This window comes from Prinia subflava, chromosome 9 (assembly GCF_021018805.1).
Source record: "Prinia subflava isolate CZ2003 ecotype Zambia chromosome 9, Cam_Psub_1.2, whole genome shotgun sequence".
In the NCBI taxonomy this organism is placed as follows: domain Eukaryota; kingdom Metazoa; phylum Chordata; class Aves; order Passeriformes; family Cisticolidae; genus Prinia; species Prinia subflava.
In genome coordinates, this window is record NC_086255.1 from 20,465,813 (window position 1) to 20,487,835 (window position 22,023).

Consider the following 22,023-nt stretch of genomic DNA (forward strand, 5'->3'; position numbering starts at 1 on the left):
CTGAAAGGAGCCCACAAAAAGATGGAGAGGGACTACTTACAAGGGCAGGACAAGGGGAAATGTCTTCAAACTGAAAGAGGTTTAGATTAGATTTAAGAAGAAATTCTTCCCCGTAAGGGTGGTGAGGCACTGGCACAGGTTGCCCAGAGAAGCTGTGCCTGCCCCCACCCCTGGGAGTGTTCCAGGACAGGTTGGAGGGGGCCCTGAGAAACCTGAACTTCTGAAAGGTGTGTCTGTCCATGGCAGGGGGGCTAGAACTAGATGATCTTTAATGTCCTTTCCAACCCAGGCCATTCTGTGATTCTGTGAGTCCATCAAAATTAAAATCCACTCAAGACTCAGAGAAGTGCCTTCCCCACTTGGTGCAGTGTTTCAGTGCTTCCAAAACTTGTAGAATCACCAGGGCTTTCAGTTAGTAATACAGCTGACACCACTACAGCTTGTACATTGAAACAGCTATCAACTTTTAATATCATTTGCAACGGAGAAGCCTTGACATCATACTCTTCACGCTTTCAATTCAAACACTGCTTAACTCAATCTGAATTTCTAGTCATGAACAGACACTCTGTTTGTTTGGAGGTGACCAGCATATCATCCACCGAGAGAAGCAGAACAATGTTTATAGCTCCAATGTAAAAAGTTAACTCCAACCATGCACATTGAGGTTGTTCACAGGACTGAGCCTCAAAGAATAGAGCTTCACATCCTGCTTCACAGTATTAACATTCTTTTATTCACAGGAGGTAAAAAACTGGGGGTGGCAGGGAAATGCTTCTTAAATGTGTTTTACATAAACCTGCACCACACAGAATTTCTAAAAACAGCACCGTTGAATGCTACATTTTCTTGAGGTTTTCCTTTTCTCCTCTGTCCCCCACCAAAAAAAAAAAACCAAAAAAAAAAAAAAAAAAAAAAAAAAAAAAAAACCACCCAAAAAAACCAAAAAACCACAAAAAACCAACAAACTAGCAGAAAAATTCTTTGCAACCTGGAGGCCAAAACATTATGTGCAATAGTGCTAGCCTAGGTCCATGTATGAGCATTAGTCCTCAGCAGCATTACACACTATGCAAACCTGCTAAAGATGAAAACAAAGCTCAAGCACAAAAAGACAAATACAATTTCCAAAAGTGGAGAAAATCAAGTCATGATAGCCAGTACAGTCAGCTACTATATTGAATATACACTCATTGCCAGACCTCAAATTCATTTTGCCTCACATTTTGTAACCAACGGTGTCTGGAACTTGCTAATTCAGGTAGAATAGCAACAATTCAACTTGCAACATGCTGGAACATTAGGACAGCCAGATGGCAGAGAAGACAGACTGAAAAAGGATAGTGTCTAGATGTCCTTTGCCATTTTGTTGTTGTTGTTTTATTTTGTTTGGTTTTCATGGGTTTTTTTGCTTGTTTGTTTGGGGTTTTTTGTATCAAGACATAGGAGGAATCATTCCCAATGCTGGAGTGGAATATCCACCCCTTCCTCCATCTTTCACTCGCATGCTCTGGTGCTAGAAGAGCACCTCCTTCTCCAAAGGGAAGCCTGTATTCTTTGATGAAGTTATAAAGAAAACAAGTGTCAATTAAAATTAAAAAAAAAGACACGTGTCTATGGTTCAGGATGATCCCAGTCACCCTGTACAAAGGACAAAAGAGATTAATCTCGCAATGCAAAACACAAAAAACCTGAAGAAATAAGTCTGTAGGCCCTTTCTTTTTTCAAAAGCACTCCTCTCCAAATATGCTGACTTAAATTATAAACAAGTTTTTAATTCTTTTTCTCTAATCTACAATATTTGTCTAAAGGCAACAAGTTTGAATTGAATTACTGCAGTGATAAATTTTCAATTTGTTGCATAACCATGTTTTTTTTTATTACAGAAAGGGCAGACCAGAGCATCTAACTAGTTTTCACAGTACACTTTAATTAACCATAATCACATTTCACCTCTCTCTAGTATTTTCCTTGTCCCTCTACTCTCCCTCTTATATGGCAGCATTGTCACTGTTTCTGTCTTCTAACCAAAACCTGAATCACAATAAAGTAAGAAAAGTCAGCACTATCCCCAGCACACACATTATTAAGTGCAGAATAGCTTTCTGGTCATTCCCTCATGGTTTTCACTCCTTCCCCTGGACTGGCTTTCAGTTAATGACAGATCCTCAGCTCTGTCCCGTAACTTCTCATTATTCCTTCTGAGGAGCTAACAGTAATCTTCTTAAACACACACAAGATTTTATTCCTTCTGGGTGGCAAAGGATGTTCTGCTCTTGAAGACTTCATATTAATTTGACATTATTGTATGGTCAAGAGTGCTTGCAGATGTATACCTTGTGCACCTACAGCTGTTTCCGGAGGAAAGACTTCAAATGCCTTAACCATGCATTAATCTGGATGTTTCCAAATTCTCCAGGAAGGCAGAAACCTTGGCACTAACAGATAGATTATTTGCCAAAAAGACACAGCAAGAGTGGGGCAGGAACAGTTTCCTGACAGCATCCTATAATCCAAATTTTCACAACTGAATCAATTCCTTAGATCTCAAAATGCAGACAATTTTAGAGTTTACCTAAATTCTTGTCGTGAAATTGTGGTTTTCTTAACTCTTAGGTACAGTTGCTTATCTTAGAGATCTAAGTTTTCATTTTTGACACTTTACTTTTAAAAACTTCAGAAAATAAAACTACTGCAGATGTTACTGTCCCTGCAGTTATGACTAATACAAGGAAATAATTTTACATCTAAGTAACCTCCTTTAATTTTTTTGATTGGTCTTCAAACACACACGCACAAAAAACCACTGTGTGTTTATTGTCATGTAAGAGCCTTCTGCAACAACAGCAGTTAGCTCTGATAGAGTTTTCAACCCTTCTCACCTGGGAAAATCACAGAAAGGGAGACAGTCCAAAGGCATACCAAATATAACATATTTTGGAGCTATATTACACAAAAAATAAGCAAATCAGAGTGAAGAGTAGAACAGAAAACACATTAAAATATTATTCTTATAACCAGCAAACCAGACCACAACTCCTTACACTACATCATGCTTTAGCCCATGTTATTTTCTGCCAAATGCCCACAGGTTTTTTTCTACCTACATTCTTCCTATCACTGTTACAGCAAAGAATATAACTTGGACTCTTTTCCTAACTCATCATGGCTCATTGCCAAGTGTTCTGGAAAGCACTTGAAAATTTGCTTCTTTCTCAGTATTTCTAAGTGTCAAACAGGGCTAATATTTCCCTGCCCCATAGCAGTACTGGGAGGATAAAGGAGTCATAATGAAACCTGTAGATGTATTACAAAGCTGACAGGGAGAACAGCAAAGACTCAGGGTACATGGTTTAAAAAACTTTGCAGGACCACTTTGCTGGTGGTGCAGAGGAGCACACAGCAGGGAATGATGACATCTTTTCAGGTAGGGGAATACAAATTTTGGAAGGACAAAGCAGTGGGGGCAAAGAAAACCAAGCTCCTGGAAAACAAGACTGAACACCCACAGGTGAAAGCACGTTAACAAAACCCTGGGAAAAACCCTGCTTGGAAGACAAAGTTCCTGGCATTGACTCCATCTTTCCCAACATCTGAAGAGAATCCATAATGCTCTCCCCGTGCACAAGGGGCTACACAAAGCTCCTTCTCAAACCCAACACACTCCAATTCAGTCATCACTGTCAGGGCTGTCCAAGCCTGCAGACCTACTGCATCCAGCCACAGTTTTCCCATAATATCTGTACAATGTGGCTCTAGAATAAAATGCTACATGATAGTGCAGCCACTGTCACCAAAGAGCTGAATTCCTTTTGAATGAACCAAGGAAATTTATCCTTGAACGAAAATGAGAGGTGCTCAGGAGGGAAACAAAACCTCAGAATTTCTGCATATTCCTAATAGTGATATTCAGCAGAACATCATCCTTCACTGCAGGAGATGCTGTGGGGCCTGTGTCTGTGCAACACCAAGTCTATATCCATTGTTTCTTTTTTAGCTATTCCAGACAGCTGGGAGAAGGAAGGATGTTGGAAACGCTGCCTTGATTTGAAATTTGAGAGACATGAATGAGAGAAGTAAACTAAACAGAAAATCTTCTTAAAGGCACAGATGAATGGCACTGCACCCCAGTGCTGAATGACTTCTCTCCAAACGAGATAATACCTCTGTTAAAATACGCTCTTCTGACAAGAAGGAACATCAAGCCTCAGAGGATTAGAATAATTTAAAAAAAAAAGGTCAAACCATCTATTTTAAGGCTAAGTTCCCCTAGCGATGCTAGGAGAACTTTAAATTAAGCAGAGCAAGCTGTAAATACAGAGCAGCTAACCAGACATTTCAATGAGAGAAGACTTAAAATGCACACGTGCCACACCAGACACCACCGGTAGCAGAGCCACCAAAATACTTCAGTACCAAAGAGCAAAGCCCACCATGTCTCAGTAAATCCATGTGGCAGCTAGGAACACGGGGCAGCAGGGAAATGGACAGCGTGGTTGCCTCCAGCTCCTGAAGAGTCAAGAACTTCATCCTGTGCATATGGAGTGCTCAGGCATTTCAAGGTATTGTATGGAAGCAAGACAGCAAGAGACATAATAAAACTTACCACTCACTAAAACAACTTCAAATCTCAGGATTACTTAAAAACATACAGAGGGTTATGCGTGTACGTTACACACACAGAAAGAAACTCTGTATGTAAAAGTGTAAGAGGAGTTTCTAGGCACTGATAATGGTGAAGATGCTATCTAATCAGGGAGGAGTCTGCCCCAATCTTTCTGTAACTGGGTTTTCTTGTGAGCAGCACACAAGTCCATGTTGCACAGGCACAGCACTCACCCACTCAAGACTGGGCCACCATCGCTGCACTGCAGCCACACAGCTTCCTGATCCCAACAGCATCAGGCCTGAAAACAAAGTTAAACTTCTCTATTACCTTGATCCAGAGCCACTCAAGGGGCTCTGCTTCCTATGCTCTCCTCCAGGAGTATGATACAGGCACACAAAAGCTATTTCCACATCTCCACATCACTAATGCAACACTCCACACACACTTTTCTCAGACCCAGCCGCACCTTCTGCAGTTGCTCCAAGAAATATGAAGATCTAAATGCATCTCCAATCTACCTGGAGAACAAATAACTGCCCATCCCCACCACTTGAATAATTCCTTACTGAATGGTTCTTCTGAACTTGTTTTCCTGATCCAATGCACGAGATTGAAAAGGAAAAGAAATGAGGTGCAACACAGAGGGAGCAGACATCTTCAGAGGAAGACACAGGTGCCCCTTAAGCCAATACTGACACCAGAGACTGCATTTTGTCAGGCCATGGCCTTGGCCAGTTGAACATTGTAATTTGCCTGTATTACATTCATGCTTTGTTAGCTATAGCTGCCATCAAGATCAACTTTTTTGAGTGTTGCAAGCCACAGACCTGGGGTGGGAGAGCTGTTTCAAAAGAATAAGCACACACCTTCTCCTCTAGCCTAGACCAGCCATTTGGCAGCAACCCAGTGCAACATAATACATCCAGTACAAGGAGCAAATTGCCTGTGAGGGACTGCCCTGTACACTGACACAGCTCTGCAGCACTGACATCCCTATATACAAAAAAAAAATAGAAATAGGGCAGAAACAAACTACACTACAACCAAAGAAAGGCTTTACTTATTTCTTTCTTTTTTCTTCTTTTCCCCTGGGCTAATTCAGAAGCCCATTATGCTTTTAACAGGGAGTTACGCTGCACAGTCACTGGGGCTGTGTCCCTGAGCACTGGCAATGTAGTTGTAAGGAACTCATGGTCTCCACGAGCTCCCTTACAAGAGAAAGATCAGGCATGCTATCAATGAATTGGGAGTCCTTTCTGCATCTCAGTGACATTTTCATCACCATAACTGGCCACGGGTAGAATATCCCAGGAAGCAAACCCTAAAAATAACTTCTTACAACAAGTCAGACAGTCCCCCAGCAAAAGGGGAGGGAACATTGCTTACACACAGTTAGCACAATTTGGTTATTATGAGAGGGACAACAAGTGCCCAGCAAACAGGAGAGGATGATAGGAAACAGCGGAGGAGAATTGGGTGGTGAATCATACATCAATTTTTTCTGCATCACCAATGACTGTCAATTGGAAACGCTTTCCCAAATGGAAATAAAGAAATAGAAATAGAAATCTGGAACCAAGTTAGCCCAGAATACTTTTAAATACAGTGAAGGAGGAAGCCTTGCCTGCTAAGCACCAGAATGAAAAGCATTATGCACTCCCTATAAGCTGCAGCCACCTTGAAGGAAGGTCCTGTGGGATCCTCTCCAGAAATGGCCCAAGGGGCCCCAGGTATCCTAACAGATCCCTGAGTGCTACAGAGGAATTTCTTCATCAGAATATCCTCAGAAACTTGTGGATGGGGAACCAGGAAGCAATGGTACAAGTGCTCCTGTCACAGCTGACAGCCAGGCAGTCTTTCAAGGAGCTTTGACTTAGTGGAGAAGCAGAGGAGAGGCAGGGGAAGAGCAGAAAAACAAGCCATCCACTTCTCAGCTACATGCCTAAAGCCACAAGCTCCCCAGCCAGCCTCCCTGACATGGGCTGGAGAGGCTGCAATCCTCACAGAGCTCCCCTCAGACGGCTCATCCACCCCACTTGTAGCAGGGCTACTGCACACACGGCTCTGAGCCTCCTCCTTCTCCTCCTAGCAAGTCACTGAGCAGCAGTCCCCAGCCTGCCAGGGCACTCCAGCTGCGGCTCTCCCTGGCATCGTCCCTTTGCAGCAGCATGCAGAGCCCCTGACAGCAACAACACAGTCCTAAACCCGCAACCCACGGGGCCTCTGTGCACTTCTGAGGGACACGCAGCTCACAACAAGCTCCAAATTCTAACAGGACATCCTGTGTAAGAAGGGAGTGTGCTGCAAAGACATCCTGACAGGACTGGCCCTAAGCAAACACCTGGTTAGACTCCGTGGCAGAGTGAGGAGGGGAAAAGCTTGACAGGATTTTCCAGTTCCAGGATTGCTGCCCACTGTGCTTTTCCACGTTTTCCTGCTCCTGAGCAGCTGATGCATACACAGGCACAGAAGGGAGGGGCTCCCACCACCAGCACTGTGCTGCTATCCCTTCCTCCTCCTGCAAAAAGTCTTCTCTGAACAAGTTTCCCTGTGCCGTGGGAAGGACCCAGCCACAACTGCAGACACTGGGCTCACTTGCACTCACTCCCTCTTGATTCACACAACTTCCCTGCTAACAGCTGCATTGCAGATGAACTCTCTTAAAGTGGACACGCAGTAAGTGAGACAGTAGGACACAGAGCTGCTCCAAAGGCTGCACAGCCATATCAGCACCTTCTCTGCATACATAGCAACTGTACCTGTGCAAAAACTCCAGCAGCTCTGTCTTAAACCCACTAGGCACAGAGGACCCTGAAAAACACAGCCTATCAAGAGAAACCACACCAAGTGAGCTTATTTCTGGACATGAGTTCCCCTCTTCCCCCCATCAGCTGATCACGTCAGGTGTCGGTGGGTTTGGATGATCCAGCTAAGCAAGTATCAGACTACAGCTGGTTAGCAGACAAGGTAACAGTGCGACAGGGAGGCAGAGCTCAGCAGTGTCAAGTCACTGCAATGCAGGATCCAGGAATTCAGAGATGCAAAGGAAGAATTTAAGTTCCTCTGGCTCAGTCGAGCTGCATGTTGTCTTGTTCCTGAGCCAACCCCTGCCACCCCTTTAGACGAGGTAACTGCAGCTGTGGGACTCAAGTTTTGTTTCCAAGACAGGGAAGAAATTGTAGCTGTGTTTTCAAATGAGAAAAAACTCAGTAATTAGAACTTCCTAATTCATCAGGCAGATAAGAAACTTCTTGACTATTTGTGAGGTGGTGGAAGGGAAAACTTCTTAAGCTCAGCTTCAGGACTACTGAAGAAACTAAATGTACATAGCCACAAAGAGTTAACACGGCATAATGTGCTTCCTTAAAACTGTAACCAGGTCTGCAACAACATAAACTGCTAGCAGCAATTAGAGTCACCCGAACTTGTTAGCAATATTTTATAATGATTATCAAAAAAGCCAACTGCCCTGTGTGTCTTTTTTCATATCTCTGATGCTGAACTTGGCTGTCTGGAGAAGACAGATGTGTTATGAGAGCTCAGCTCCCAGTCTACTACTGTAGAAGTGCTTCCACACAAAGGACAAGCTGACCAACACTTCACTCCTCTACATCATCCTTATTAAGTGCAAGAGCAATTCAGACAGACAGGGAAGGCTGTGGATCATTGCTCTGCACTGAAAATTTTAATCCAGGCAACTTCATAACAAGCAGCAGACACAACACAATATCCTAATCTGCAGAGCTGGCAGATTCTAGGCCAGATGACACACGAGTCAAACAAAAATGGGCAGAGCTGAAAGTCACTTTTCAATCTACAATCCAAAAATCAGGAATATTTAAAGTAACACAGGAGCTATGAATCACTACTTTAACTTGCAGAGAAAAAACACATCATCACAATCAAGCTTTGACTCTGCACAGGCACCAGTTATAAAATAAAGCTGTGCAACTTCCACGCTCCTAATCTCTCTGACACAATCTCAACAGAGGACATTTGATACCCAAAGCTTTCATGGACTGGCCCTGAGGCAGGCAAAATTAAACTTAACAGCACACCAATTCTTTTGGCAAACAACAGAAAAGTCCTGCTTGGCATCACCAGGCTATACTCTCTAGCAGCCTCCAAGAAAAATGTTCCAGCAAGTCCCTGTGGGTTACAGGGGCCAGTAAAGACAGGTTCCTCCTTCTACATCTATTTTTTCCTCCAGCCAATGGGCAATTTCTTGGCCCATACTGATGAAATATTATATGCTTTGACATAAAGGACTATGAGGAAATAAACAAAACTTAAAAAAAACCCCACAAAACAACCAAGATGCACATGGACATTTTCAGAATGGCAGCTGCTCTAATACAGTAGAAACACAAAGTTTATTTGGCAGGCAGTAGAGACCAATATAGGATGAGTTTTAAAAAGCTGTTTTTCCTGAAAAGGCTTCCAGGGTACCCATGTAATTTGAAATGTGCATCTAGAAAGTGCATCCAAGAGAAAGCACTAGACTGTCCCCTACGAAGTCACATTTCAAGTCAGGTGTATGAGATCAGGTCTCTAGCAGCAAACAGAGCTGGATAAACACACACATCTCACCTATCTCCAGAGCTGCAGGAAACTTTACACAGACTATATTCTGCTGCACAGGCAAGGAGACGCCTTGTGAAAGAGATGTCCCCATAAAAGAGCAGGGAACAGAGGAAGCACACTGAAGTGTAAGGATTTAGCTCTTCAGTCTCCTTTTTTTTTCACCTCAGATGTCAGGCTATGTCAGACTGCTTCTCCTCTTCTCACTGCTCCCCTGGGATTGAGAAAACCTCTCTCAAAAAGGAGTTTTCTTTAACATCAAGAAACGAGATTTCTGTCTCCATAGCTATCACTTACCACGGTCTACACCAACTGACTTACCAGAGGTGACACAGTAACTGCACAAGATAAAGCACATCCAAACCCTGAGTTACTCCACGAGACAAGCTGCAGCCTACACCAGCTAACTCAGGTGCCTAGACGAGGAGTAGAAGTGAAGGAAAAGAAAGGAAAGAATCCTTTCCATAGCCTTTCAGGAACTGCCTTTGGAGACTTAAAATCCTTGTTCTCACATAGGGCCTGTATTCACAGGAACTTAAAAAGTCCACTGGGATTTGGCCTGGTGGGAAAAACCTATATCAATAATTTCGATAGATATTAGTGTCTCATTTTGTTAGTTGAAAAAGCCCTTCTAGAACGAAACTAATTTTTATTACCACAATTCTATCTTACTAAGCCTTCAGACAAACATTTTATACTAGTATATAGCTGTTCAGAAATTTCCCAGGTACAGGTAGGTCTTTCCTGCAGCTGCCTGCAAGAAGATACCATGATAATTTGCAGTACTGCAAACAACCAAGTGATACCACCTTTTGCTATGGAGCACTGAGATTTTGGGCACTGAGTGCAGAGACCACCCCCCCATCAGCTCTATGCTCCCCAGCCAGCTGCAAATCACTAATTTCCCAGGACCAGTCCTTCTTGTGGTCAGCTTCCACAGAGGAGGCTGCAGCTCAGTGTGGTACCAGGACTTCCTCAGACTCCAGCAGAGGGAAAGCTGCCAAGCTCAGCCTCTCTCACGCACTGCCTGCCCACCACGCTATCGAGTCTGTTATGCAGGGACACTGCCCCAGCTCTGGGAAGGGAGCAAAAGCACATGCAGGGTCAAGACCACTACTAGCCCTAGTAGTGCTGACATGGTTCTGCATCAGACATTTTCAGTGACAACACTCCTGTGCTATTGATGACAGGAGTGCAAGCTGGTTACCACCGTGCTCAATAGCCTGCAACCTGCAGGCAACACCGAGACTTGATTTGCATTAACTCTAGTGCAGAAAATCTCTAAGCACAAAGTAAAGAACTAGAGTTATTTGTAGGATTAGGGAATAGGAAAAAAAAGACTAAAAAAAGACTAAAAAAAGGAGACCATCCTTCCCCACTTTTTACTTTCCACCTGCCAAAGCAATGCAAATCCCAATGACTTATGCAGTGAAAGCAGGGTGCATTCACCTTCTCTTCAAAGAGGAAATCTGTCAGAGCAGAGCTGCTCAGAGTTTAGACTGGAGGAGGAATGCCAGTCTGCATTCCCCCCTGCCATCCCAGTAGCTATAGGAGAGTGAGCCTGGTATTTCTCACTAGGATACTGTCTTTCGTTAATACATCATCACCCACCCTCCTCCCCTCCCTTCTCTCCTATGAGAAAGTTTAATCCTTTGACTTACATGCATCTGGTAAATTTTTCAGTCCCTGTTTGCCACTGTCATTATGGCAACAGCCCCCAGAGATAAGCCAGCAGCACTCCCACAGCAGGCAGGCTGCCACTCCCTGCCTGATCTGCCATTTAGCCTTTGGCTCGTAGGCCTACAAAGAGCTGTGGCCACTCCCAGGCTCATCTTTGCAAGCATATTCCATCCTTAGAGATAAGTTTATACGGCACTTGTTTTTCTTTAAAGTTAACTGTGTCTTCATTCCCACAATGCCTACTGAGACAATTCGCAGTTCAACTTTTGGGACTCTGACAGAATCACACAAATAGCACTGCAAAAAGAGATGGCACCTTTGCTGTCTCAGAAAGAAAAGTTGTGTTTAACAGTGAAATCACCTATGGCTTCTAGCAAAGAGAAAAGATTAGCTAGCAACGTTCTCTGAAGCACCACGCTAACTTGGACTTCTCCCAGTGTCACAGGTAAGCACACTCCAGCCACAGGTAAGACAAGGGCTCATGGCTGCGGATGCTTGGACTAGAGCTAACTCAGTATGGGAATTTTGGACAGGAGCAGCAGGACAGGGGGTCAGCAGAGAGTTATGTAACTCGTGCTCTCAGGAACATAACATGAAAGTTATATGCACACACACATTCTCTGAAAGGTCATCGCATTCACTCAACTCACATCTCAGAGATGGGGAATTTTCCCTCTGACTCTGCCAGGAGCAGAGCGAGACAGATCCTGACACCAGGAGTAAAGCCACCACACTCACCTCCTCCTCTCCTGATTCCATCATAAAAAGGCAAGACACAACATTAGCCAGCTCTCCTGGCATCTCTGTATTAGTCTCAGACATCAGTAATCAGCCGCTTGCACCAACAACCAACTTCCCAGTCTGCTCATTTAATTGTGAGAGGAACAGAAATTGTGCTATATTCTCTGGGAGCAAAGGAGAGAAAGCTGCATTACTAAAGGGCTACTTTCAATCAAAGCATTATAAATTAATAGAATTATGGGTTAAAGTAACTGACCCATGAGAAACAAATGAACATTCAAAACAAACTCAGAATTAAAAAGGGACGAAAGGCAGATGAAGAGTAAAAGGTGTAAAAAGCTACAAGGAATCAAAATCTAATAACTCAGTTTCAGCAGGAAGTTAAATCCATGCCCCACTCATCTTTGGCTACCCTCAGTTCAGAAAGCTTACTTCTAAGATACTGCCAGCCCATTTCTTCAGAGCTGTTCTGTAACTGCTCTCCAAAAATCATGCAGGCAGCAATACCAGAAGGTTTGGGGAGATGTTACCAAATTATAAAGTGGTCTTTAAATTTAATAAGGTATAAAAAGGAACATGATGTCAGACTAATTCATAGGGCCCCAATTTTTAAAGCATTAAGCTTATTGTCATAAGGATCAGCAGCAACTACAGTAGTTGAAGTTACAGGGTCACATTTCCTCCATACACTAAAAAAACCCCAAAATATCTAGTGAGCAACTCAAAATTTTAAAGATGCATTTGCCCATCCAAAATCAGTGCACCTCTGTTTTCTCAAAGATGACTACTCTGAGCACTGACATCACTTTAGCTGCAGGCAAACACAATGATGAGAGATATTCCACATTTCTTTTTTACAGTGTTCAAGGCTTCTTTCCTGTGCTGGTGACCCTGGTGCCAGGCAGTATTACCTTCTTTGCCCAACCAAGTCATCAGCAATAGCTCACTTTATAGCCAAACACTGGCAAATGAACATGGGCATTTTTTAAAGTCTGTTATGTTGGTAAAAATCGGGAGATTTCAAGAACAGAGGAAACAAAAAGAAACACCCAAAATATCAAAAGAGGTGGCAGGTCCGAAAAAGCAGGGGTTGATGCCTTAATTGTCAGGGTTATGCTCACAGACAGCACAATGGAGAGAAACTTTTGCATTAGTATGCTTCTCTTTTAAAAACTATCTTCACCCAATCTGGAGGGCCAGAACAACTAGAATACCTGTAGGGCATGGAAAAATATTGTCACAGTCCTCTCTTAACACAGTGAAACAGTGGTGCTAACCCATTGTTGGGGAGGAGGGCACTCTAAAAATTTCTTTATGATCCACAGATGAATCCTCCTCTGCTAGTGATGATTTTGCTACTGTCTAGAGAAGGACTGAATTCGGAGACAGTGAACTCTCTGTGCTACACCACAAAACCAATAAAAAAGAGCAAACAGTTTTTTCACTGGATCCTTCTTACGAGAAATCGAAGTAGCTCTCCTTGCCCCAGATATCTACAGGCTGCTCAACACACTGCTCTTCACCACAGGGACACCTACAAGCATTTCAACCACAGCTGGCTGATCAGAGTGAATGCTCTAGAGCCGAGGGCTTCGGGACACACGCAGGACTTAGTCTAATCACATTTCTGCCATACACAAATTCAGTTTATATTGGGAAAACAAGTAATTCGACTCTCTCACCAAGCTCCTTTCTCTAACCTCGTGCAGAGGCAGTAGGAATTCCTGCCCAATCTGTGTGCCCACTTCCCTCCCCCCCCCCATTGTTAATGCCGGAAATTTAATACTCAATGTGACCACTGAGAAGACAGACACAAGCTGAAATCCTGTCTGCTCTGTTCCAGCTCCTTTATAAAATATACAGAGTAAACTGAGAGGCAACCTGGGGTAACCCCAACCATCCCTAACATCCACAGTGGGAGGAAGCCAGCTTCTGGCCATCGTGAGCCACAGTAAAGCAAGGCTTCCACCACTCGCCACCCCAACAATCTCTGCTGCCTCTCAGGCCAGAGCATTTTCCTGCCTGTACTGATATGTGGGCGCAGGCAAAAAGCCAAGTCGACCCCCAGCAGCCCCCCACTAAGTTCCCAGCTCCAACCTCTCCTCCAAGGTCAGGGTCTCTTCTTTTGCACAAGCTCTCCTCCTCTCCAAACACCTCTTCCAATGAAATTTTGCCTACTGGTATATATATATACTATTTGAACCCCTCTTCCCCTGTGCAGGGGACTGCAAGCAGAGGCAGGTAGGAAGAAGAGGGGGAGGCAGGCTGCTGGTGGGAGGCAGAGGGCTGCTGCTCTGCCATCAGCTGAGCAGCCTCATCACCAGCCCCTGCTGCACTTGTGTGTTCTGGTGCAGAGTGAAGAGTTCAGCCACCTGCTACCCACAAGTGCTACCCACTCCACCGACTGATTCCTCCCCTGCAGCCCCATCCCGCAGCACCCAGCCTCTTACAGCCGCTCCACCAGGCAGTTCCCAGCCTCATACACTGCTCTGGGTGGGGTGCAGTGCTCTGCTCCGCTCCCTGCTTCCCATGGATGCAAAGACCTCACAAGATTTCCAACCCTCTGCAGCGGGACTGCTATGCATGCTCCTTAATCACAGCATCTCTCAGACTCCTGCAGGCAGCACAGGGGAGGCAAGGGTGGGGCTGGGGCACAGGGGCGCTCCTCAGTCAGCCCCTGCTGCAGGAAGGGCAGCTGCTCTCCCAAACCAACTGACTGGACCTGATTTGGCTGCTCAGCAAGTACGGCTGAGCAGACACGGTTTGATTTGCCATCCTCTGCAAGAAAGGACATTTGTCCTCAACCTGCCAAACACAGGAACACATAGAGGACACCTATCTCAGGACATTTCCACGAGAGTCTGGCTTTGTGCTTGAGCCCGCCGTGACCTCACAGAGCCGGCGGCACCGCTGCGGTGCAGCAGCCCACACGCAGGCAGCTCCGGCACAGGCAGCTCCGGCACAGGCAGCTCCAGCGGTGCAGAGCCCCGCACCCGGGCAGCTCCAGCGGTGCAGAGCCCCGCACCCGGGCAGCTCCAGCACAGGCAGCTCCAGCGGTGCCCCGCAGAGACTCGAAACCTGGCAGCCCCAAAGCAGTCCAAGGGACTCCTAATGCAAGCAGCAGCTACGAACACGTACAGAACGGATCAAGAGAGATGTTAGGGACTGATGCTGCTGAACTTCCTCTGCAGCATTCAAGCTCAACGATTTAGTGTCCAGGGAAACTACTACTGACACTTTCAACGAAACATATTGTAAAATCCAAATCAGCAACCACTACAGAACCGAAAGCCAGGACGATTGTGGTGTGGGAAAAAAAGCAGAGGTGGAAGTATAAAGAGTGCTTTTTTCCTGTTGGGGTTTGATACACAGAAGTAATTCCCTGCTCCTCCCACAATCCACATAATCTCCTACAGGAACAACAACAAAGTAACTCAGTGGACTGCAAATTTTTATCTGGTTTACAAATTTGGAAAGATAAAAACCAGGGAGATAAGCCACCTCTATTTCACAGTCAAAAGCAAAGCCACAGTAAGGACAGCACAGTGAAGTGGACTAACGAGACAGCTGGTTTTAATTGTTTCATCAAGAGGTGTCACTTGCAAGAGTTAAAAGACAGATTTTCAACAGCAAATTAAATTTAACAACAGATAAAATACACAGAGATTTTTCCTTCTGCACTTAAAAAAATGGGTAGAAGTACTACAGATGGTGGTAGCATCACTAAATACTATTTGGTATAAAAAACATCCTAAAAATTATCAAATCCTAAAGCTCTGCCTACCTTTTTCCAAAGCCAGACTCTCTCTTGAAGTATATGCTGGCAACTCAAATTGGGGATATCTCCCTGCTGCTGCTAAAGCTGCTGCTTCTCTCTTGATCTTTTGATCACTGCGAGTAATTTTACTTTATTTGAACTTCACTGTACCACTACTTGCTATGAATTTTCATGTTCAAAAAGTATTCTTGTGAAAGCCACAAGACAACTTTCAAAAAATTGCAGTTATTTCTTCCCTCTACCCATAGCACCGGTAAAAGTCTGTGCATTCAATCCCACAGGAATTTCAGATGACTGAAGCATTGTATTTCCTCCATGTGTAATAACCACTGCTCTTATACGTCAGCTGAACGCTGACTAAGGTGAAGTCTGTTTCCTCTCCCTTTCCACAAGCATTTGGACCCTATTTATCATTAAATTTCTTGGCATGGTCTTCACTGGGCAGTCTTAAGCATCAACACAACATGAATAATAGCAAATACTTCACTAAAGCCAAAATATGAATTTTAATTCAGACCAGCTCTTACTGAAAAAACTTATTAAAAGAGAGAACAGGCATCCAAAAAATCACAGCCAATATAAAAAAGAGACTCTCCTCTCAACAGCTGACTCAGTATTTTATGAAGGGTGAAGTTTACTAGATTGAAGCTGTTAGGACCAGCACTCTGTCCATCCTCCTTGCTTTCACAGACAAGCCTTGTAAAACACCATGCCTTTAAGTTTTCACCCTTTCATTGCATACAATTTACCCTGAAGCATTCCTCTTCCTCCTTTTCAGCCACATACAGTGAGCTTTTTAGCACTTCTCAGTTAGCTATCTAATATTTCTTCATCACAAATCTTGAAAAACAAGGTTAACAAGAAGTACTGCAAAAGGAGAGCAAGGCTGTGTTACCATTGCCTTGGACAGAATCAAGGAAAGCACCACAGCAGGCAAAACTTCAGTGAGGCAGCAAGGGGCTACACTTTGCAGCAGCAGCAAGATGCTGACTCTTGAAGAGCCAGTTACTGCATCAGGTGTCCAGACAGGTTCAAATTCTGCTCGACATAGTAAAAAATGTTAAATGTAGCTATGCTTAAGTTGGAGAGGGCTGGCTGTACCGACACAAGGGAATATTCTGGCTCTGTGACCATGCCTAGAATAAAACCAGCAGCACAGGGCAGGTCAGGAGGGTGGGTTACCCTGCACAATGGACAGCGTGCAGCTGGGTGCACAGGAGAGCCCTGCACAGGGGCACTGACGGGCAGAGACAGGGACAGCCCAAGGAGAAGTGCCAGGGGAAAGGACACATCACACAACACATATCCAGGATGCTGCAGAATTAACACCACAATTCTGCTCCTCAGGGAGACAGCTTTCTAAAACGCCTTTTCCCAAGACTTTCATTTTCAGGTTGCTGAATTGAATCTCCCTAATCACTGATTTACAGCTGCAATGTCTAAATAGCACACATTTTTCCTTCAATGCTTTAAAGACCTATTCCAAGGTGAATTCACTAACTTCCTATCAAAATACCCAAGTCTTTTACTATAAGTACTTTTTGTACTTACTCCTTCAGCTCTCAGCAAACACAGCTGGAATAACTGAGGAACCTACATATTCAGCTGAAGTCACCATCCCTTTTTCACAGATTCCTCAGTTAAAACTTCAACACAGCCTGATCAGTCCCTTATTTCTGACACTCTTCTGTAGTAGCAGAAACATGAATTTTCTTTCTTGGTTCTCCTCACACTTACCCCACGTAACCAGTACCTTTTTAAGTATATCATTGCCAGCTGCCTCGAATTAAGTAGCTGAGGACCGGGCTGGCAGCCTCAATGTATTTTATTTATAGGAAGGTATGAAATCTACATAGTAAGTATAGATCAAAACATGGCCTATATTCACCCATACTTACTTTTTCCACTTGTTGGGTCGTTAAACTGTCATCACCTTACTATGAGAAACAATTAGAATCTATGCATTTCCCCCTCTCATTAAATGACCAAACACTTAAAAACTGATTCCATTTTTCTGAGATTTTTGGACTTCAGCTAATATCTTTTTGAATTTTCAGCTATATTCAGCCTGCATTTTTCTCCGTTTTTCTCATCTCCAGAGTTAACTTCAACACCCTGTTGTTCATACAATAACGGTTTACACCCTTTGTGATCAGTTTATCAATCTGCCCCCTCCCTTCTCCAAGCAGCCTGGTGTCCACTAGCATCTGAGCAATGGCTCTCCTGAGCTTTAGTCCTCACTACAGGATGGACAGGGAAGCCTGCGGAGCAAACACGGCATTAATGGCCGTCAGTAAAGCAAAGCCACTCTTCAAACCTCTCCCATATTAAGTTGAACTAATTTTGAACTCAAGAGATTGAATATCCCACCTACATCAGCAGGCACTGTCACGTGACCATTGAAGGGACACTGATTCTCAAAAGATCTGCAGCCACCTCATTAACAAATCCAGGGCTCCACTGGCTGGTCCCAAAACGACCTGACTCAAGCTAAATATTAAACACCTTAGCACATATGCTTGCTTCCAGAAAAAAAAAAAAATTAAAAAAAAAAAATCACTGCTTCACACCACACTACCACTGACACCACTTCATACAAACTATACAAACTAGAGTAAATGGAAATTTTTCACTATTCTTCAAGCTGTCTTCTGCTCTTATCATCACATTTCATATTCTGGCAAAAAGGAGAATACATATTCTATTTTTCTTTTTTTTGTAAGGATGGGGCAAAACATTATTCACTTCTAAATCATTTCTCAAGATCATTTGCTTTCTCCTCATGCTTTTCTCTTTCATTTCTCAGTCAAGCCCCCTACTCAACTAGCAAGATAGTCAAGAGCTTCATATATTAATTTTGTGAAACCTGAAAGGCCTCTAAAGACTTACAACTCTTCTTGTTCACCTTTTCTAGAAAGCGTTGCCTCTGGCATCTCAACTTGTAGCCCTTCCTGTTTCCAGCATCTTTCATTGCAGTTCAGTTTTCCTCATTCTCCCCATCATCCACCCTACCCACAGGGCAGCTTTAATCCCTGCAGTGATTCCCTTCATACTGTACGGTCTACTACCCTTTATGCATACATACGTCCCTGGAAAGCAGAAGAGTAACAGCTTAGAAGAGTAAGATTTTTTCTCTTTTTATAACACTACAATCTAGTTTCAGGTTTTGTTGTCTCCAGGAGCAATGAAAGCACAAGCCCCTTGTTCTAATACGTGGAGAAGTCAAATCGGTAAGATTTCTCCATCCAACCTATTTCTGCTTTTGAAGGCAGACTTTTTAGCTTCCAAACACATCACCTTTAACTACAGCATGAAAGGAGCAGGGCATATAGCATCTATCTTTCAAAAAAATAATCACATCTGTTCCAGTAAGACACATCTCCTAGGTAAAAAAAACATTCAGCAAAATAAGTCTGCAACACTTCTCTTTATTATGAGTGATTGGTACACACACACTCATAGATGAATCCACCTCTAGCTCAGCTTGAAGAATAAAGATCTCAAGAAGAAAAAAGACAACATCGCTTTACAGAGTATCCATTTCTAGGATTTCCAGGAATTTTTCTATCATCCCACACTACCTTCTTTCAGTCTCCTCTTTGCCACACAATTCAATTATTTTGAAAGGCCTAAATAATGACTGAAAAAAGCAACTCCAGATCCCTTAAATTTACTACAGCCTCAACTCCAGTGAAATATTTTTCTACTAATATACAGAAGAAAAGTAGATAGAGACACCAACCTCTGGCCGACAGTTTTTTGGTGTTGATGATTTTTGCAGCATATTCCTGTGAAGAATTTTTCTTTACACATCTACGGACCACAGAGAAGGCTCCCCTGGAAGAAAAATAAAGAAGGTAGGTGCTATGAAACTGAAAATGAGAATATAATAGCAACAATTCCTGTCCCCAGAGTGGACCAGATTCAGGACAGGGCAGAAGACATACAGAGGAGGGATACAACACCTAAGAATCTGATGAACAATGCATACTGTCTGATCAGCAAAAAACTTAAATCTATATGGTACTCAAGCCTCCTGAAGACTGCTCAAGCCCCCTCACAGACAGTGCAGCAGAAAGATACTGTGTAGGGAGGGAGAGACCATACAGGCATAGAAACAGGACATGAAGGGATTGATAAACAGGAAAAACACTAGCTGGTAAGTCCATCTCCCAGAAACAGCACCCCCAGAAGTCACAGCACAAAACCAGGACTCCTGTCTCCCATGCTCAAGTGCAAACTCAGTCACAAAATCACTGCAACACTTCCCAGAAGTTACTAGTTCTCTTACATCCCTCAAACACCTGCAAAATGGGGATAAGCATGTACCTATTAATGAAGTGAGCAGAAAACTACAAGGCTTTGTATATTTTCTCAAGCTGACACTATTGATATTATTACAACTATTCCAAAGAGAATTACTCTCGGAAAGAGGTCTGAGAGAGAGGGATGAAGGACTTCTGTGAGCAAAAAGAGTGACTACAACAGAGACCAAGGTGAAAAGACAGAGACTGAAAATCTATGGCACTTGGAAACAGCCCCTTATTTTATAAAACATCCCAAATACCCATGGCAGGTAAAGAACAACAACTAGCTTTACAGGAAAGATCTGAAAAGGGGAAGGACAAATCTGAGAAAACTAGCAGAAAATTCCAGGTCCTTCAGATCAGGAATGCAAACCCATGTCTAGGGACAAATGTCCATATTTCAACTGTGAGAGAGGGGAACAGAAACTGCACAAGGGCCCCACACACAGTTAGTTCTACAGGGAGCCTAAAATAGCTTGAATTCTTCCAATACTGCAGAGTCCTGCCTTTTATCCCCTTCCTCAACCTCTACATACAAACCAATGAGCATCAAGGTGAGCACCAGCACTGGGGCCCGGGCTTGGTGACACACAGCTGCAGCAGTGTGGGGAGGGACAGGGACACCGGGCTGGAGAGAAGAGATGCAGCAGAGCCCAGCAGTTGGTGCAGGAAGGGAGGGAGCGAGCAGCAGCACCCACGAAAGCACTGTCCCCATAATCCTGCTCTGGCCCTTTCTGCGCTGCTTTCCTGCCCAACTGCGCTCCCCTGCAAAGCCCTGTCCTAGGGTGCAGCAGCAAGTCTGCCAATGCGGAGACAAGTGCAGAGAGAGGGAGGGAAGAAGCGAGGAAGCGGGGAGGGAGGAGAAGCGCGGTGCAGCAGCACCTGGTCCTTTCACAGGGACAAGGAAGTGGGGACTGAAGCATCGCGGAGTGGCTTTAACAGTGTCGCGTCCCAGCGCAGGAACAGCTGAAGGGAACGGCAACGTGTAGCTGGGAGACGCTGCGGGAAGGAGAACGGGGCAGCCAGGTCCTGAGGGAGGAAAGCAGGGAAGAGAGGCAATCTCGGGGTGCAACAGGAGCGCGCAGCCCGAGACAGGCTGCAGGGACAGCCGCTGCGGCGGGGCGACCCGGGAGGGCAGGAACACCTTTCCCTCCGGCGGCCGTGCCGCTGTGGTGGACGGGGGGCTGGAGAACAGGATTACACAGCGACAGCTAATCCTCCTCCGGCTCCCGGGAGAGCCGGGTCGCCGGCACAGTGGTCGCGGCAGCGCCGGTGGGTCCCGGGGCCGGGGCGGGCGGCGGGGCGCGGCGCGGGGCGCACAGCAGGCTCCGTACTTGCCGAGCTCCTCGTAGAGCTGGTACTCGTCGGTGAAGCGGGTGCACGTTGCCGTGGTGGCCATGTTCGGGCTGCGGGAGGCTCAGCGTCGCTGGGGCATGGGGCAAGGCGGCGGGGACGGGCCGGGCGGGCGCGCTGCTCGGCGGCCTTCCTCCTGGCTCGGCGGGGCGGCGCGGGCTCCCCCGGCGCCCGGCTCGGCGCTCCCCGCTCCGCCGTGCACAGTCACCGCTCGCCGGGGAGGGGAAGGAGGCTGAGCCTGGCCAGCACCGCGAGAACTGGCTCGGAGACACCCCGCGCCGGCCCCCTCCCTCCGCCGGCCCCGGCCCGCCGCGGGGTGTGGCCGCCGGGGGCGCTCCCGGGGCGCCCGCAGCGCCGTCGCCCGCCGGGGGCTGCAGCCGGGGCGCGGCCGCTCCCCCGCCCGCGGGCGCGGAGCGGGCACTGCAGTGAGCGCCCCCGCCCCGCGCCAAGGGCGGGCGGACTGCGGCGGGCGCGCCCCCTCCCCACGCGCTCCGCGGGCGGCCGGGAGCAGACCCCGGCCGGAGGCACCGCGCGTTTTTCTCTTAATTCCCCGCGCGGGGGGCGCCGGGCCAGCCGCGGCCGGATAAGCTTCCTGCGTGCGGCGGGAGGGGAGGGAAGAGGCAGCCGTCGCCGCCGCCACCGCCACCCTCCCCCGGGCGCACGTCAGCGGGCTAACAGCGGGCCAGCCGGCCCCTGCGTGTGGCGGCCCGCCGGCAGCAGCCGCCCGCCTCGCTCCGGCCGCTCCGTGCGCGGGGACGGAGAGGCGGCAGCTGCCGGCCGCCGCCGCCCGTCCCGACCGCAGGCAGAGCCCGGCGCACGGCGCAGGGAAGCCGGCCCGCTGCGCTGCCGCCCGCGACCGGGGGAAGCGGGGCCTCAAGGCTTTCTGCGGATCGACCTCAAAGTTGGGCCCTGTGCTACCGAGCGCTGTCAGGCTGCCCGACCTTGGGGACGCGTGTGGAAGTCCCCGAGGAAAT

General features: G+C 46.1%; 1 protein-coding gene across 12 annotated transcripts in view; it reads right to left on the minus strand.

The window, feature by feature from the left end:
* Positions 1-21,319, minus strand: part of CAMK2G (calcium/calmodulin dependent protein kinase II gamma) — a 117,082-nt gene extending 95,763 nt beyond the window's left edge. For 5 of the 12 annotated variants that reach the window (XM_063405874.1, XM_063405865.1, XM_063405864.1 and 2 more), the window contains exons 1-2: positions 21,031-21,319; positions 19,132-19,226 (exon numbers count right to left, since the gene is read on the minus strand). In XM_063405874.1, coding sequence (XP_063261944.1) covers positions 19,132-19,226; positions 21,031-21,095 — 160 coding nt within the window. In that variant the 5' untranslated portion in view covers positions 21,096-21,319. The remainder of the gene's footprint in view (positions 1-19,131; positions 19,227-21,030) is intronic. The other 7 variants (XM_063405867.1, XM_063405869.1, XM_063405868.1 and 4 more) reach the window with 7 other exon arrangements.
* Between the last annotated feature and the right edge of the window lie 704 nt (positions 21,320-22,023).